Source organism: Lepisma saccharinum, chromosome 2 (assembly GCF_977018435.1).
Source record: "Lepisma saccharinum chromosome 2, izLepSacc3.1, whole genome shotgun sequence".
NCBI lineage: Eukaryota > Metazoa > Arthropoda > Insecta > Zygentoma > Lepismatidae > Lepisma > Lepisma saccharinum.
This window is the reverse complement of record NC_139230.1, coordinates 8,309,825-8,329,049: the sequence shown is the minus strand read 5'-3', so window position 1 is coordinate 8,329,049 and position 19,225 is coordinate 8,309,825. Positions and strand designations below refer to the sequence as shown.

Here is a 19,225-nt window from a genome sequence, read left to right as displayed (position 1 = left end):
GTGTGAACTAAAGTACAAGTAGATTTTTTTAGTTGTGTTACAAATTAAATATGTTGCAATCAAGGTTATACAGTACTTTGAAAGTAAAATCTCAGATACTACCAATGTGCAACGCAACATGTGTGTCCAGAAATTTTCATTCATGCTGTGGAATTTTAAAACACCCTATAAATCTTGAACAATCTGCTGGGAAAGTTAAGTATTTTCCTCAACGTTTTCAAATGGAGACAATTTCTACAACTAGTTTGTGTTTGAAATACAATAAAAGTAGTCATAGTGACAACGACGATAATGTGGATGAAACAGATGCTGATGTTGAACAAGATGATGAGTACGACAACTTAGTGAAGCGGTATTTACACATTGGAGATGGACACCAAGTGCTTGTTGTTCAGCCATACATTAAGTGGGGATCGGAGAAGAAGCGCAACACCTCACCACAGCTGCAGTTAGAAGAAGCTGTTGCTTTAGTTCATACCCTACCAAATTGGAAAGTTGTTGAGAAGGTACAGTTTTACATCTGTTGTATATTCACACTAGTTTTGTAAATTGTCTTCTTCAATTGCACTTCTCGTAATTAGGGATGAGCCAATATGAACACTGATGTATTGGTATCAGAAAATATTGCTTGGAATTTAGTCACAGATATCATCTAATAGTTAGTCGAATATAACCTGGAAATTATGCAAAATACATTTCTTTGCAACAGCATTGTGGTGAGAAATTGATTTTGTACTTAAATGATTATATCATGTGAAATTATAAATGTTTTAAAACAAAATCTGGCCGATTGCTATTGTATAGTTTCAAGGGAAAGCATGTTAAAATTTATAAATAAACTGAAAACTGAACTGCTTTGAGTTAGTATTGATGTTGATTCAAAGTGGTATTGGCTCAGCCCTATGCATAATCATTAACATTATTTGCATATTGTATGATGTAAATAGAATGGGAGAGGAAAGAAGAGTTTACAGGATTCTTGTTGGGAAACCTGATGGTATGAGACCTGTAGGAAGGCCAAGACGAAGATGGAGGGATAATGTTGAGATGGACCTAAAGAAAATTTGTAATGATGGAAAAGATTGGATTGATCTTGCCCAGGATAGGGACAGGTGGAAGGCTTATGTTGCTGCATTTATAAACCTACGGGTTTAAGAAGGCTAGAGAGTTAGTTAGTTATGATCTAAATTAACCTTTGAACCTATAGAGATGGATATGTGAATTTTAGGTAGTTAAATAAATGCTTGACAAATGAATGGGTGAAAACCATTATGGTGCATATGACATTTTTGTAAAAAATGCATTGAGTGCACTTTGGGCACAGAATGGAGTCATACTCATGAATGGCAAAGTGCATTGTATATGTTTCAATTTTTATTTCATATAAACCATAACTTTTAAATAAGCATTCTAATGTTTAAATGCATTTTTCTCAGAATACACAAGCTGTTGGTTACACCACTATGGTTTTTAGCCATTCAAATATAGCAAAATATATTTCACATTTAAAAAATTGGCAGTTATAATTTAAATTTCATGTTTTGTTTGAATCTTATTTGTTACATAAAATGAAGTTAAGATAGTAGGCCATATGTTGGCAGGACATTTTCATGTGATTTATTTAGAAATAATTAATTATTGTGTTTAAATGGGGCTCCGGTGTAGCTCTCTCACCTGGTTGGAGCTCATAAAATTTCAGTATTGACCGAACATTGTGAGGCCAATTAGGGAGCCACTTGAAAAGAAGAAGTAGTGGGCTATGGTCTTGAAAGCCAGAAAACGGGGATGATGGGACTCGATGTGCTGACCATGCATCACCCATCGAAAAGTCATTTGGCAGGTCTTGGCTCTCAGTGGGCTGTTGCATCATGGAGTTTAGTTAGTGTGTTTGAATATTGACAGTGACAGTTGTATATTAAGGAAGACATTGCTTTTCTGTTAAATATATATGTGTGCTGTGTGTATCAAATTGGAAGGGAATAGTAAACACATACAACCAAAGTGGAAAGTTTAATATTTCATGATCTGGCTGCATGTTCGCTTTAGAATCACAGAATCTTGTGTGGTAAGTGTTTGCTGGTACCTTTCCAGTTTGATTTATCTGTTCTTTTGTCTCTTTTCCTCTCTCTTATGATACATGATTTGTTTCCAATATTATTTTAAAGATGACAATTTCTCTGAGGAGTTTTGATAAGAAAACTCTATTTGGATCTGGAAATCTTCAGATGTTGCGAGATACAGTCCGGAAGAATAAGACAATAACAGCCATCTTTATAAGTGTTGGAATTCTTAGGGGACTTCAACATAGGTAAATTTGATTTGTTTTAGAGCTGTCTAACAAATAGTTTCCAGTGTTAAAAAATTGGATTTCAATGATGAGACTTTTAAATTTAACTATTTTCTCCTCTGAATTTTAAATTCTAATGTAGGTGCAGAGATATTTATTAAAATAGTCTTCCTTTAATTGTGTGGTACATACAAAACAAGGATAGAATGCCAAAATGTGTGTTAATAGCATAAAGCAATGGATAGGAATATATATCTATTATACAAGGCTCATTCAATATATAAACGAAAATATGTTGTAACAAATACTTATTACAAGCACCAAAGGAACTACAGTTCTATGTTTCAGCATAGTCCCCCCTAGTTCAATGCATCTATGCCAGCACTTGATAAGGGCACTGATTCCACAAGAAAAAAAAAATTGGATGCATGCGTAGCCACTCGTGCACCGCTGACTGGACTTTGTCATCATTCTGCAACCTCCATCCACTTAGTGCATCTTTCAGTGGGCCAAAAGTGTGGAAATCAGAGGGTGCAAGATCGGGCAAATATGGAGGGTGGAGTAAGCACTCAAACTTTAGGTCCTCCTCTATGGTAGACAATGTGACATTGCCAGTGCATGGTCTCACATTGTCATGGACCAAAAGCACACCAGTGAACACCAGACAATGTCATCTCTGCAGAACGGCTGGTTTTAGTTTTCCGTGCAAAAGGTTGGAGTAGGTGGTACTGTTTACATTATGCTTCCATCCGGGAAGCAATTTCACTGACAGTAATATGCCGGTTCTACCGTATCAAGTCCTCCACTTGAGCAATGTTGCTTTCCGTGACAGAGTGACCTGGACGCGGAGAATCTTCAACACTGGTTATGACCTATTTGAACTTCTCAGCCCACTCATACGCTTGTGATTGACTCATACAGTTGTCACCGTACTGAACTGTCATGCAGCGATGAATTTCTATCGGTTTCATTCCTTCACTCAACAAAAATCTCACGACACTTCGCTGCTCCAGCTTGGAGCACTCCTGTAAGGGTGTGTAACTGTTTCCCAGCATCCCATGTGTGAGGCAGGCATGCCAGCCCCAGCTATGAATAGCTTACAGATGCCTTCACAAAATAACAAACATATAACAGTCACAGTCGTATTTTAGATTTTTTATACTACTTTTCCAGTTATTTATTGAATGCACCTTGTATTTATAACAGATGTGCATATTTTTATAGTGTTGTTCTGTTGCGTATATACTATTGCTTTAACAACATGCTTATGCTGTAGTAATTGTATTTTACAGATCTACCCCAATAATGAATATGTAAATCTTTGTTTGTTTCCTTGTTTATGTCTTATGTTTATATTTAACCTCTCTTGTGTTTACCTCAAACCATCTCCATTTGTTCTTGTTATTTGTTAGAGTTTTCAGTGTAAAATGGCCTTAAAAGTGCTGTATCTGAAACTTTGAATAAGTAAATAAATAAAGTATTGTAAATTATTATGCAGAGAAAAAATAATGCCAAATGTGTATTTCATATTTTTTTGTCAAAGGACAGTTCTTGCTTTGTGAGCTTTGCTGCAATTAATAACAAAATATTTTTTTGTAGAGGAACATATTCACCAGTGGCAGCTAAACATATTTAGTGGTTTCAGAGCAGGTGGAACCAAAATGTATTCTCACCAGACATCTCTAGCTGTAGTTCTGTAGGCCTTTCTGATGGCATAATGGTAATGCTCTCGCACTATGTAAATTGATTTAGTTTATTTTACTTTGCATTTGTGCCATTTATGGCTAATTGTGAAGGTGAGGATGAGTGATGATGTGATGAAATTAATAAAGGGACATTTATAAAGAACACCCATGCCCAGGCCGAGATTTGAACCCAGGTCCCCTGGCTTTGTAGTGCACTGTGCTAACCTGTCACCTTGTATTCAAGGGGTCCCAGGTTTGATTGCTGGTGGAGACACATAATGATTCGGACCCCACTTTAAATTGTAGGCTCAGTTCCAATTAGCCTATATGTGCATAAAGTGGACTTGAAACAAGATCTCAAATGAATCAAGATAAACGAGAACGGAGTGTGAATTAATTGGAGCACATTTACCACCTAGTAATGTTCTGTAATATTTTTTCCTCTATTTTAATGGTCTTTCTGTTAATATCTATGGGTAAAAAGATTAAAATACAAGACTAAGTCAGATTTGTAGTTTTTCATTGTTGGTAAATTGTTACCTTCGTAAAGTACAACAAATAAAATCTGATTGTTCCTTTGTGTGTGTGTGTATTAACAATTTTATACATTTTCAGGGAACTTGAAGAAATATTTCATGTTTCTGTGTATGACAAGTACACAGTGATAATCCAAATATTCAAAGAGCATGCTGTCACCAGAGAGGCAAAACTCCAAGTATCCATGGCAGAAATTCCATATTTGTGGTATGTTTAAAAAATTTATTTTATTTATTACTTAACTCTATAGTCTTTAAATAAAATGTGTGTTATGTGATTTTTGCAATCAATATTAATTTTAGAAGGTTGAAACACTTTCTGAAACTGTGTAGTATTTTTTGTACTCAAGAAACTACAATCTTCCAACAGTAAAACTTGTCAATATTGTAGATACATACACAATTCTTTTACCACAATTACAGGAAAGCATTGAAAAAAAAAAAATCACATTATTCACACCATTGAATAGATAAAGGAGAAGGAATAGAAAAGTACTTTCTATAAATAAGTTGTACTTTATTTAATATTTTTGTGTCTTGTAGACAACAAGAATTACTAAATTTAATTTATTTTTCTATATAGATGTAAAAGTGAATTGCACCTAAACATTATTTCTGTTAATAACATGCAAATTTATCCTAAACCTGTCAGTCTATTGGGGAGGAAGGTAGTCGGACATTGGTTTTCCAGATGATGTAAAAATTGGTGGTAGATGGGTTAGAAATAGAAAACCGAAAATGGTGGCCTTCAGAAAAGTTTTTATTTCATGAGATTTTAAAACAGCTTGCCATTAATGAAAAAGTGGTGTTAGAGCTAATTTATACATAGACTTATTGAGACTAGAGTTATACAGGGTGTGACATTTAATGTTTTGTATTTTCAAAATACCATAACTGATTTATTGTACAAAGAAATTACATGAAATGAACAATGTTAGGCACATTATAGTCTTGGATTTACATTTCAGACCTTATATTTTTAATATTACAAATCCCATTTGTTAGGCTGTTGTGATTAGGGAGGGTACGAGGGTGCGGCATTTAATGACAGTTAAGCAGAACTTTCGATATTGGGCTGATTCAAATCCATGCAAAATCTTCAAGCGGCCACTACACAGTCATAAGGTCATAGTCTGGTGTGTCATTGCAGCACAGGGAATTATCGGCCCCTACTTTTTTGAGGACAATAATGGTGCTGCAGTGACTGTCAATGTTATAGTGGAACCACAAGCAAAACAACCTGCGCAGACCCGCGACTCCTGTGCACCATACTCCCGTGAGGAGGAGAGAGGGAGAGTGACCATGCTTCCTTATGGCCCGAGCTGAAAGGAAGAAGGGAAAGCTGTGCGGGCACTTTTCATCCAATGTTTTTTTCCTTGTGGTCGCTCTATACAACATCATTCTAACAATCTTCTTCCTGCCTGAGGTGGCATGTCTTACTGGAACATGGAGACCCTGTGGTTTCAACAGGATGGAGCCACATCACATACTGCTTTCCCCGGGTGACTTCTTTCCAGGTTCAGTGACATTCAGTGGCCCTCCGTATCCCCGACCTCACTGCACCAGACTTGGTTTTGTGGGGGTACCTGAAAGCTAAGGTCTATGCTCATACCCTCCCTGATCTCAAGAGCCTGAAAAATGTGATTTGTGATAAAATTGCTGATGTTACGCCAGATGCTCTGCAGTGAGTAATGGCCAATGAAGATTGCAATGAAGTGTACAACGAAGATTGCAACAATGCACTGACACTAATGGAGATCATCTCAAGGACATAATATTAAAGAAATAAGGTCTGAACTGTAAATCCAAGACTATAACGTGTCTAACATTGTTCATTTCATGTAATTTCTTTCTACAACCTCAATTCTTGAAAGACAGAAAATAGTCATGATGGGACTTAATGTCCTTAATCACATGTACCCCTTGGCAGGTTTTGACCCTTAAAGGGCTGTTGTGCCAAGGAGCCAAGTTTTCTTTGTCACTGGTAAATTCATTCCTTTGCATATATTTTTTTCCAGGTCCCGATTGAAAGGAATGCATGAAGGAAAAACCGATAAACTGGGAGGTGGAGGCGCTTCTATTGGAGGAGCTGGAGAAACATTTATTGAAGTCAGAAGAAGAATATTGGCAAACAGAGAAAGCAAAGTGAAACAAGCTATAGTGAAGCTTCGTGGGCAAAGAGAATTACTGAGGCAGAAACGCCAGAAACTTCACTATCCAGTTGTTGCCGTTGTTGGATATACGAATGCTGGTAAGTTGTAACTTTATATTGCACAACCTAATCTGATAAAGTCAAAATCCAAATGTGATGCTTTATGTGGTAGTCCAGATACTGGCATGGATGCTTTGTTGATTGAGAACGCTGGTGGTGTTTTGTCCTGTTCATTTTTCCTCCTTTGACTACTTCTCTATCAGTCACTTTTTCTTTCATTGTTTTTTCTGAGGTTCAGGTTCAGTGGCGGCGATTGGGTTCCAAAACCAGGCCCCCCACCCTAATTGCCAACACTGCTGAGGTTCTTTTGTAGCATTTATTTTCTGCTTAAGGGTTCTTGTGTTTGATTAACATTGAGAGCACATTTTTATATATCTTCTACACCAGTAGATTCAGGATGCTGCTCTTTGCACAAGTTTAATTTGATTTTATGTTATTTAGGATCACTTTTCTGCCACTTTTGGCTAATTGCAACAATGAAGATGAGTGATGATATGATGAAATTGTTGAAGGGAGACTCACAAAAAACACCCATGCCAAGGCTGTGATTCAAACTCTGAACCCCTGACATCATAACATGCTGTGCTGGAGGTTGGCATCTGCACAAGTTGACACCAGGAAATACATGTTTGCTTTCTTTCTTTTTTCTCAAGTACAGGTATACAAATCTAGTTAATGTAGAACCTTTTTTTTTTTTTTTTAGGTAAAACAGCATTAATAAAAGCACTCACTGGCGAGGAACGCCTGCAACCAAAAGATCAATTGTTTGCAACACTGGATGTTACAACTCATGGTGGAATTCTTCCATCCAATCTGAATGTGCTGTATGTGGATACAGTGGGATTTATTTCTGACATCCCAGCAAGTTTGATTGAATCTTTTGTGGCCACACTGGAAGATGCCATGATAGCTGTAAGTATAGAAGATGCACATGTTTGTTTTTGGGAGGTAGGCTTATCAGTTTTAGCTATCTTAATATTATTGGAAGAATCAATATGTGATGCTCTTTTGTCAGTCCAGAAAGTGAAATGCAGGTGATTTAAAAATACTCTCGTGTTCATCACAATTAATATTTGTATTTATCTTTGCTTTGTCATTTTCTAATTTTTTGAACAACGAGGATGAATGATGATGTGATGAAATACACAACATACTAACACAAAGGAACATCTTACCTAGGGCCCATAGTATTGCAGTACATTATGCTAACTATATCACAGGGGCCAGTTTCCACACAACCTATAATCATGATAGATAAATGCCCAGGTTGGATCGAATCAAATGCTGTGGAATGTTAAACACTTAATTGGGAGGCTGTGAAATAATACGGTAATAATAATAATAATTCAGACATGATAGAGAATTTGCCTAGAACACTGTACTTGTGCCAATATTCTGGAAGTTTGTGATTATCACTTTTGAAGAAGGTCGGTTATCCATGGTTCCAATTATGTACAGCTGTAATTTCTGACTACTCAAAAAAAGTATTTCAATAGTCCAAATAAATGATAATCTGCAGAAGCCAAGTTGAGACTATGTGGAGGATGAGATAGGATATTTGACCCTTCATTTATTGTTGGGAACGTTAATGCTTCAGATGGGGATGCACATTTTCATGCAGGAAAGAAGCTGAACGTTTTGGTTTCCTTTGCTGTGAGAAGATTACTGACCTCACTGTTTTGATACTGCATATTAATGGTTTTTCACTTGGTGAGAGACTCAGGTAGTGTGTATATCCTTTAAATAAGCTGATCAGTTCTCACAACTTTGTCAGGAGACACAATTGTCATTGCCTGCTGAGCACAAGGTCCTTTCTTGAAACTTTTTCATCCACCTGAACACCATGACATGGAACAGACATTCAACCCTTTTGCTGTGCTGTAAGCTTGGAAAAAATGTTAGATGTAATAATAATTTTCCTTTGCCAAAAAAATTGATGATAATGCACTGTTCAACACACTCTTGGCATCCTGATTATGACTGACTGGTGCAACAGAGCAGGCTAATTTACAAGTTAAGGTGGCTATTTCTATTTAATCCTGGAGAACAGTTTCAAAGTGTGATGTATTAGTTCTGAGAAGCTGAAATTAGAATTTAATCACAATTGTGAAAAACGTCTGCCATCTTGGATTAAAATGAGAATTTTTAATGGCTCTAGATCTTCATATCTAAAAATGTCTTGTCTTAATATGTTCTTCAAAACGTGCATTCTATTTTTTTTTACATATTTTAGAATGAGGCTCTTCTACTACTATAGCATGGCTAAAGAGGTTTAAGTACTCTGAAATGAATTTACAGTTTAAGGTTTATTGAACTTTTATGGAGAAAAGCATACATTTATGTGATCAATTCACACCAATTTATTGAATTGATTATTTTTCTTCTATGTATCCAAAAGTCACCTTGTTTAGGTAGAATCTACCTCAAGTTATCAGTCTTGATTCAAAAATGGTATAGGCTTACTAACAATTCAACAGAAAATCTTCACACCTTGGTTTACTAATGTTAAAAGTTTATTTAACTTTTTGTTTAGTGATGTGATGAAGCAAGAAATTTACAGATTCCAATATATATATGATTATTTAACAGAAAAATACTGTAAACAAATCTGTTGGTGTAGTATCCTTAGATATTTTACAATGGCAGAAAAACAGTGTTCACATATTTCTGAGAAGGAATAAAATTATGAGATTTGAAATGATTACTAGAAAACAGCTTCATAATCACATTTATTCATTTTTTTTGCCTTTCAGGAGTACAGTACAACACTGTGCAGCACTAAATTTTCAAAATTATATCCACATGTCCTCATGTCCGCTATAATCAAAAGTTTGAAAGTAAGATCTTGAGTATGGGAATGTAACCAATTCTGATACCAGTTGTGATAGTACCGCATTTACTCATGTATAATGCACTCTTTTTTCCAAAATTTTTGCACCCAAAAACTGTGGTGCATATTATGCATGAAATACTTTTTTCATGTTTACAGAACCCTTTCATGTTATATATCATTGTAAAGCTTGAATTCTGTAGTTTCTGAATATGGGAATAGTATTCCATTCAAGATGGTGACACTAATGTGCAATGCAGTTGAAATAAGCTCATCACAAAATGAAGGAACGTTCTGATTTTTGTGGTTCTTTGGATGAAAGAAAAATAAGGAGAAAGAAGATAATAATTAAAATGTATTACGAGCCAAATAATATGACATATATGGAGTGTGTAAATTCCTTAATGAAAGAAATCTTGTTCTGCTAACTGCTAGTTTGAGGGTACTGAATGGGCCTCTTATAAATGTTACATTAGTTATGGAAAAAGTATACATTTTGAAGTGTTTTATTAGAAAAAGTAAAGAGAAAATGAGCAAAACCATGCATAAAAGTTTAAAGGCCATTTTCCACGATTTTTTTCTTTGTAATGTAATGTTCTGCAACACAAGAATAGCAGTGCTGTTCTGGCAGAATTTGAGCATGCACCTCCCATCACATGGGATGTGTATCAACGGTATTTGTTGGGTGAGAAATAACAGAAAATCACTTCCTGTGTACTGCAAATCCATAATGTAATTTTCATCTCCCTATATCCCCATCTACTATTACAGAATAAATATAATGGTCAAAGAGTGAAAGCTTTGGGATGCTAAACACAGTGGAGGGAGAGGGGGAGGTGGCTTGTGTTGGTGACTTACTGTTTACACAAGAGGATATTCTCAACACACAGCAACATGTGACTAATTGAATAGGTATGATGTTACTAGCTCTTGAGTGGCATAGCATGGCTGTATGACCTACAACTAAGAAAGCCATTTCTTGAACCTGGATTATACTGTGCATTATACACGAGATAATATTTTAGTCACTTTTCTCCATCAAAAACCAGGGTGCGCATTATACACGCGTAAATATGGTATATCTTGTTTAGCTGATATTCATACATCAGAAAGTTGATTCATTACATCCCTACTTTTGTTTACGATGAAGATATATTCAAGAGATGCATCTAACAAGTGAAGAATTATAACTGCCTGTTATTGTTACATGAGCCATGCATCACAATCTTCAGTAATGATAGTAACTTAAGAAAACATTCATTGGCCATATTTTGTCATTTATATATTTATATCGCTTTACTTTGCAGAATGTCATTGTACATGTGTGTGATATTAGCCATCCTGATAGGGTAGCACAGGCAGAGAATGTAACGAAAACATTACAAAGTTTAAATGTTTCTTCAACAGTACTTGAGAATATTATTACTGTTGGCAACAAAATTGATCTGGTTTCGAAGGATGACATGAAAATGCCGGAATTGGAAAATATGATACCTGTATCTGCTTTAAAAGAAACTGGTGAGTTTTGTTTGTAAAGTTGTGGGCATCTCTCCCCCTGCTTTAAGCATTTTATAGATATGTAAAATTTCAGTTGGTTCATGTAAAAAGGAGACACGATATTAAGAAGCACACCACATGGGTCACTCAAAGATATGCATGTCCACACTTTTCATCAGTGTGTTTTAGGCAGTGTGAGGTTCAAGAATAGAAGCAAAAAATATCAACAAGACAGACAATGCACTATGTTAGCATATCCTATGACACATGCAGACTGTAAGAGAGTGGATTACAAATGAAGTGGGCAATCTGTGTGCATGTTTCTCTGTGGGTGACTACATTTTAATGGGATTTTATTTGAAGCAGGGAGGACTGAACTGGTATTTAGTCTATGTATAAAACAAATATAATATTCAATGTTACAGTTTCTAGTAGTTGATGTAGAACTCATCAGGGACTTGATGTAAAGCACCAAAGAAGTCCAGTTTAATGTAGTTTATGCTATTTACATTATTGTGGTTATTTGAATTATAATTTCGATCTTAATTTCACTTCATTTGTGTGCAGAAATCTACAGAAAAACTGTGACAAAATTTAGTCGCAGATCATTGTAAACCAGCCTTTGTTAGCTGAACTTTTGTTTATTTTATTGATAAATGCACTCAAGTCCCTTTACACATAGTTGTTTTTCCCTAAATAATTATGCATAATTTTTATTTAGAATCAGAATAAAATGAACTGCTTGGTTTACAGGTATAAATGCACTGCAGGAGAAGATAGAAGAAAAGTTAATTAAAGCAACTGGAAGATTTCAGATGATAATGAGAGTTCCAATGGGTGGTCAAGAAGCAAGGTAAATGAATAATTTTGTACTTTTTTTTTTTTTTACATCTGTGCTCTCTTTACTTGAAAATTAAGAGGGCAACAATCCATGCCATTAAAGTGAAATAATAATTTATAAGGGGCTAAAATCTGTCTATGATAAAATACTAAAAGCTTGGAAACAGTACTAAGCCACTGATTGAGGAAATGTTTTGTTCTCTTCAAATATTTTCCCTTCAAGTGAAACTGAAGGTATTTAAATTACAAATGCATGGATAAAATATAAAGTTAAAAGGGCAAATTAAACCAGTTTTCATGATAGGCACTGTAAATGTGGTTTTAATGTTGTATAGGTGATGTACCGTATTCTGCGCATTGCAAATTTAGTTGCTTCTTTCTGATTAATTTTGAAGGACCACTGCTTTAATTAATGAAGGCAGTGGTCCTTCAAAATTAATTGGAAGAACCAATGAAATTTGCAGTGTGGAAATACAGTACATTACTTATACATAGAGCAGAGGCGTCTCCTGAATGCATGCGGTGCATGCTGCGCATGCGTTAATTGTGGGAAAAAGGACAGCTTGCTCTGGGAAGACATTAATGAGCATTTCTACATCCTAATTTCTTCATATAGGAGAAGTATTTATTTTATATTTACATTATGTTACATTTCTTGGATCTGAAGTGAAAGAAAGTAATAATTCTTTTCCCACAATTGACGCATGCATCACTTCAGATCCAAGAAATATAATATAATCTTAGTTGAGTGCTCTCATGTAAAATAAATACTTTTCCTATATTTAGAAATTAGAATGTAGAAATCCTCATTAATGTCGTCCTTTTCTCCACAATTGACGCATGCGCAGCATGCACCACATGCGTTCAGGAGACGCCTCTGACAGAGTATATAGTTTTTGACGAAAACACGAAATGTAAAATAACTAGGGATGTGAAGTTTTCATTTTATTTTTTCCTAAATTTGGTGTTATTAATTTATAACTGGTGTTATTTTTACATGTGTTTTTACTGCTCCTTTCTGTTCTTAAAATTTTCTCATTGTTTTAGTAATGGAAAATTGAGACAAATTTTAGTTTTAATGACAAAAAAATTATGGCTTACCTTTGTGAGAAATGACCAAATTTCGTCCATTTGGAAAACTATTTCATCAGCCACTAAATATATAATGTTCATTGAATGATAACACCCAAATCTTTGAACACAATCATACACATCATATTTCCCTAACAATGCCAAAAAATCCCTCTGCGACCTCAAAATACCATTATGTGTACACACACTCCTCCCGAAACAAGTCATGCTTGTGCCCAACTGCAATAAATCTCTTTCTAATCGAACTATCATCAGCTAGACTACAAATGACAGATCTAATAGGCTTTAGGTAGTTCTTTTTTAACAGAAGAAGTGCTATCCCCAGTTTATATTGCATATTTCATGGCATTTTTCGTGTTAAAAAGTGCAAAATTCGGTGTTATTCTGAAAAATGGCTTAATTCGGCATTATTTCATGATTCCGAAACACCGAAAACTTGCATCCTTTACCTACCCAAATTTATTTTAATCACTTTTCAGTGTTATCGTTAAAACGAAAACTTCATGACCCTAGAAATAACACATTGTAATGTTAATTATTGATGTTTCTGAAAGGTGTGAAGTGCAGTTTCCTACCCGGTTTTGTCATGAAATGAACTGCAAAATGCGAAATAAACTCTTAAACATGAAATTTAGAGTTTATTTACCGACATGAGACTTTCTGAAGTTTGAATTATCCTGTAAGTTATGCAATTCATGGAAAATTGATTAATTCTGCTGTAAATATTTGAGAGGGAAAAAGAACCCCTTTATACAGGAATAAATTTAATACTCTCATTACTACATAAATGTGCTATTAGAAGGGATATGTTTATTTTTTGTAATAAGTGCAGGTTTTAAATCAACTTTAGGATTATAGTCACAATTTTAAAACCAAAATGTCATTTTATATACTGCTTTTTATCTGATTTTTCACTGCTATAACACCGAAATTTAATTTTATTTACTGCTTTTGAACCTGAAGTTGGCTGTTTTTGTACCAAAATTTTGCTTTTTTATTTACCAAAAATATGTGCCTCTACTATACAATAAACCAGTTTTATTTATTACCTACCTTCCAATCTTACTTTAATAATATAGCCATTAGTTGGGATAAATTGTAGAGACTGAATAACCAGAATCCACAAAGAAATATACAGGGCATACACAAAGTCTCAGACACATTTTAATTATTAATAAATCAGAAACTAATAAAGATACAAATTAACTGGTGGCAATGATAGATAGATAAACTCAAAAAGTTTTATGTCCTGTATCGGTACATTTCTATATGTGCTCATTTTGTCACACGGAGAATGTCAAGACGATAATCAATTTCTTCCCATGTTCAGGTCAGGATGTCGACAACCACAGTGACTATCACATTGTTTATTGTGGCTTCCAGTTCATCATCGCTTTTGTCTTGTAAACAATGTCTGTTACATGTTCCCAGAGAAAAAAAATCCTATGGGATTGTGACGGGTGACCTCAGGGGCCAAGGAATCTGACACATTCATCTTCATTGCTTGTGCTGGGATATCCTGAGTGCTTCTTATCACACTCCCAGTTTCTAAAAACCTTTCCTTCAGTAAAGGATACTGTTTCTAGGAGGAGGACATTCTGGGAATGTGTTCTGAAGTTTATCTGCATTTGTTTCACTGATTTTGTTTCGAGAAACCAACACACAGTTTAGAGCGTTCTCCTGTAGTCTCCATTTTCTTCAATTACAGTAAAATTTCCCTGGTAGCCTAGTCTGTGGACTCACTTGTAATATGGAAAGAAAGAAAGAAACTTTTTGAGTTTTTCTGTCGATTGATACCAATAATTCACTTGTACCTACGTCTAGGCTGATATTATTCAACACTGAAATGTGTCACACACTTTGTGTACACCCTGTATAATTTATTTTATTTTAATTATCATGGAGGATGTTTCTACATAAGCTGTTCAATTTTGCCACTAACTTGGTTTAACAAAATCCTTTCACTGTTGAAAACCATATGCTCTGTGAAATGTGTGTCTGCCATGCTGAACCCATAGATTTAAAGATTTCGCATAGTGTATAATCGATTGATTTATTTCTTACTGAAAATATTAACTTAGAATATTCATACTTAGTGAGCATGTAGGAACTGAATGGAATTAATTTTACATAATTCCAATCCTTGAGTGGCATCTAGAGGGAAAAATCTGAAGTGGTGCCACGTCACCTTGTTAACCATGTGACTACATAATACCCAGGGATGTCAAAGATTGCATTTATCAGTACGTTTTGTTATCTGCACTATCTTACGGGCGAACCTTTTGATTTTGATGAAGTGAAGATTCAGATGATGCCGATGTACAGTCGTGGAAAGAGTACTACTGGTATTAAGGCTATATGGGAGAAGTATTTTTTCCATGACTACAAATATGAATATGGCACCTTAGTGGACACTCCTTAAAAGTGTAAAGCTCATTTGGCTTGTCTTAATACATTTTGTGTGAGAAAAGGTAAATTCAAAGACATCTGGATGTTGTTTGAACTAAACACATCGTCTAAAGAATTATATTAAATTAAACTCAATTAATAATTGGCAAATTTATTCAGCAGAGAGAACATTGTCACAGGAATATATATTCAGCAATGAAAATCTGGATTTCAGTTATGTTTATTCTGTATGTATAACCCTTCTCTTTTGTTTTAGCTGGCTTTACAAGGAAGCTGCCGTGAGTGAAGTTGCAGCTGACCCAAAAGACAATCAGTACATGCTGATGAAGGTTGTTATATCAGAATCGACACTTAATAAATTTAAACACAGGTTTACTTGATTAAATTGTATATTTATGATTTCATTTGTTTTTTTCGCTGAAATTCTTCTCCAATTCTTGTTAATAGGTGAACATAGTTCTCATGAATCTTCTACAGGTTACTGACAATGAGCTCAATGACATAGTGGTAACTTCACCACCTTGTAATCAAGGGGCCCTGGGTTTGATACCCAGTGGAGGCATGTTGTGCACTGGTTCGGACCCTACTTTAAATTATAGGTTCAATCCTGATTAGCCAATGGATTACGTAGACTTAAAAATTCAGTTAGTGACAATGATTTTGATTTGTTCTTCTGGACTTTTTCCGTGAAGCAAGATGACATCAACTTGAGAAAGAAGACACCAGATCTTCAAACATATGTGTTATAACATTGTGTCAGTTCACTAACATAAAGTGAAACTTTATTGTTGTCTCTCCAATCCATAAACTACATGAATGTATTACAGTTGTGTCTCAGGACTTCATAAACTTTAATTACAAGTCTCTCTTAAGTTATTGTAAGCATATATTTTTTTTTTCATTTGAGAGCATTTTGTAGGGGGTGGGAGACTGAAGACAGATATCCACTCTCCTTTTAAGTGTACCACTGAACATAAATATTGTACTTAATGAAAATAAAAACACTTAGTCTATATGTATCATTGTTGTTCAACAGAATGAACTAAATAAAATTAAAATTGTACATTTACATGTTTGTTTCCTTAAAACCTAATAAAAAGGTTAAAAACAGGTAGATTGTGTTCTACAAAAGCACCATCCCAGGTTCGATACTCGATGGAGACACATAGTGGTTCGGATCCCACTTTAAACTGTAGGTCCAGTCCCGATTAGCCTTTCTGTGCATAAAGTGGACTTAAAACAACAATTCAATCAATCAATCAATCTACAAAAGCACCCCTTCCTAGTCATTAGAGCCCTGATTTTTATATCATTACATGTTTTATTCCAGTGTATTTACACCTGTGGCATCACAGTGTCCTGTATATGAGAAATTCATACTGCATCAACTCATTACTTAAATGATTGCAAAGACAACACAACTGCAGATACAAAATAATCAAGTGGTATTTTATTCATATTGGCCTCAAAGCACTAGTGTGACATGATAAGGTGCATCACTGCCAAATACTGTGCAACAAATCGAGAAGATCTTCATTAGGGATCATGATCACTAGAGCCTGAATTTTGCCCTAAATGTTTCATTTGTTAGAACAGATTCTTAGAAGTTTGTTTTATGGTACAACTACATGTGAATTCTTTTGTGCCTAAATTAATAATTTTTTTAAAAAGAGGATGAGAGTAATGTACAATGTTTGAAAAATAGGTTTTTGATCTCCCTCCTGTAGCATTAAGTGGTTCCACCGGCAGATTTAAGGTGGGCTGGAGAGGTGCCGTCCCTTTCAATGGCCCAAACTTACAATACAGTTTAATTAAGGTACTCATGTTTTCCACGAAGCTGTTTTACATTATTTTCTATTAATTTCGGTAGCCACTGCCACCATCCTCGTTGGAATTCATTGTGTTGTTGCCAGTGGCGTCGCTAGGCCCTTTTGGGGGGGGGGGGGGGCTTCAGCCCCCCCCCCCCCAATTTTTAGCTATTATTACATACAGTATTTCGCGAAAACATATTTGAACAATTGTTAATGCAGGAACATATTCTGGAAAAGAATCGTTTCATTGTGACATAGACCATGATCTTACATCTGACACGTCATGTCTTTAGCTGGCAACAATGCAAACGATCGCCATCATTTGTTCTATTTTCACAACAGTTGCTACGCGAGGAAACGGTAGTGGTGCGTTTTGTGTTACGGAGTTTGTGATATTGTGTGTTTGTTATCAAAGCTTTTTGTGACATTTTTGTGATATCCATCTGCTTTCATAAAAATTAATGCAGCAAGTCTGTTAGTTTTAATTCCTTATGCTTGTTATACCGTGCGTTCATTTCGATCTGCAGCCGAGAGATCGGGAGAAGCGTGGCGGGCGGCGCTCACGGAGATGCCGACATTTGCGGCCTGTAATGCCCGCTTATTTTTATGGACTAATGCAGACATTTATATAAATATTGCAAAACGAGCACTAACCTGTGTTATAACACGCAAAAGTTCTTCTGTAATTCATCACACAAATAAATACGCTTTAGAAACGATGTTAAGAGCCACAGATAATAAAACATTTTAATCATAGTTTTGACCAGTAACGTCCTGCTTAAGTTTATATCCTTGAAAAAGTTTTGTATCAATGGGGATCGTTTGGAGGTTTCGAATGTGCAACACTGTATCAAGATTACGCTGCAGACGAAACCGTCAAAAGTCAATGTTTTTCGTGAGCTTCCTTGCAATCCGAAATCTCCGAGCTCGAGTTTTTGTTCCTTCACGACTCGATTAAGACAGAGCTGTGAATATAGTGGCGAGCAGATGTATAACAAGAGCGTGTTAATTTCGTACTGTGCGCAAGAGTGTTATTCTTGGTTACTTGTCGTTACTTGTGTTATTGCAGTGTGTGTGTGTGTTGTGTCAGTGAGATGATTGGAATGCCAGCTCAAGTTTCACTTTAGAACAAAGAATTTTTATGTATGACACTTACGTGAAAACAGACTCGTGTCGGGAAGTGTCTAGGCAATTTGTACATAAATTCCCAAGCGTTTCACCTCCACATAGAGATACGGTTAGACATCTTGTCCTTAAATTACGATAAACTGGATCGTTAAATTTTAAAACACCTAAGCAAAAACGAGTGATTCTAACCGAAGCAAAACTCGATGAAATTGGTGCAGCGTTAGAACGTTCTCCAAACAAACCTCTACGCCGTGTTTCACAGGAGATGGGTGTGTCAAAATCATCAGCACATACAGCCACTAAGGTACAAAAATTAAAACCGTACTCTTATAACAAAAGTTAGTGCTCGTTTTGCAATATTTATATGAATGTCTGCATATGTCCATAAAAATAAGCGGGCATTACAGGCTGCAAATGTCGGCATCTCCGTCAGCGCCGCCCGCCATGCTTCTCCCGATCTCTCGGCCGAAGATCGAAATGAACGCATGGTATATTATTGTCTTATTAATCACTTTGCTCTTTTCAAACATTAAAAATATTTACAATAGTAGTAAGTCATGTATCTGGTTGCAGCCCCCCCCCCCCCCCCCCCCGAAAGCAGATGGCCTAGTGACGCTACTGGTTGTTGCTTGGCAAGTTTCTGTTGTTTTTTCCTAAATCGCCGCTAGGTGTGCTGCTGTCACCTGTATGTCTGCGTATATGTCGTCTGCTGTTCACCGGTGTTAATTGCTGCAGTAACGGAAGCCAGGCGTGGTGTGCCTGACCACTATCTATGTTCAGTGCATGGTTGTAGTGCATGATGGCGTGCGTTTCTTTGATTTTTGTGTCTATGAGAGTGTGTGCTTTGTATTTGACATGTACTTTCTCAATTTTATGATTGTGGAATTTGATATGCTTG

The 19,225-nt window shown here is 35.7% G+C and overlaps 1 protein-coding gene across 2 annotated transcripts in view; it reads left to right on the top strand.

Annotated features, from left to right (window-relative positions):
* Positions 1-50: 50 nt before the first annotated feature.
* LOC145983904 (putative GTP-binding protein 6) overlaps positions 51-19,225 on the top strand; it is a 29,085-nt gene continuing 9,910 nt past the window's right edge. The window contains exons 1-8 of one of the 2 annotated variants that reach the window (XM_083117014.1): positions 51-506; positions 2,166-2,308; positions 4,588-4,716; positions 6,527-6,759; positions 7,424-7,632; positions 10,858-11,068; positions 11,801-11,900; positions 15,645-16,439. In XM_083117014.1, coding sequence (XP_082973140.1) covers positions 51-506; positions 2,166-2,308; positions 4,588-4,716; positions 6,527-6,759; positions 7,424-7,632; positions 10,858-11,068; positions 11,801-11,900; positions 15,645-15,768 — 1,605 coding nt within the window. In that variant the 3' untranslated portion in view covers positions 15,769-16,439. Of the gene's footprint in view, positions 507-2,165; positions 2,309-4,587; positions 4,717-6,526; positions 6,760-7,423; positions 7,633-10,857; positions 11,069-11,800; positions 11,901-15,644; positions 16,440-19,225 lie in introns of those variants that run through there. The other variant, XM_083117015.1, reaches the window with a different exon arrangement.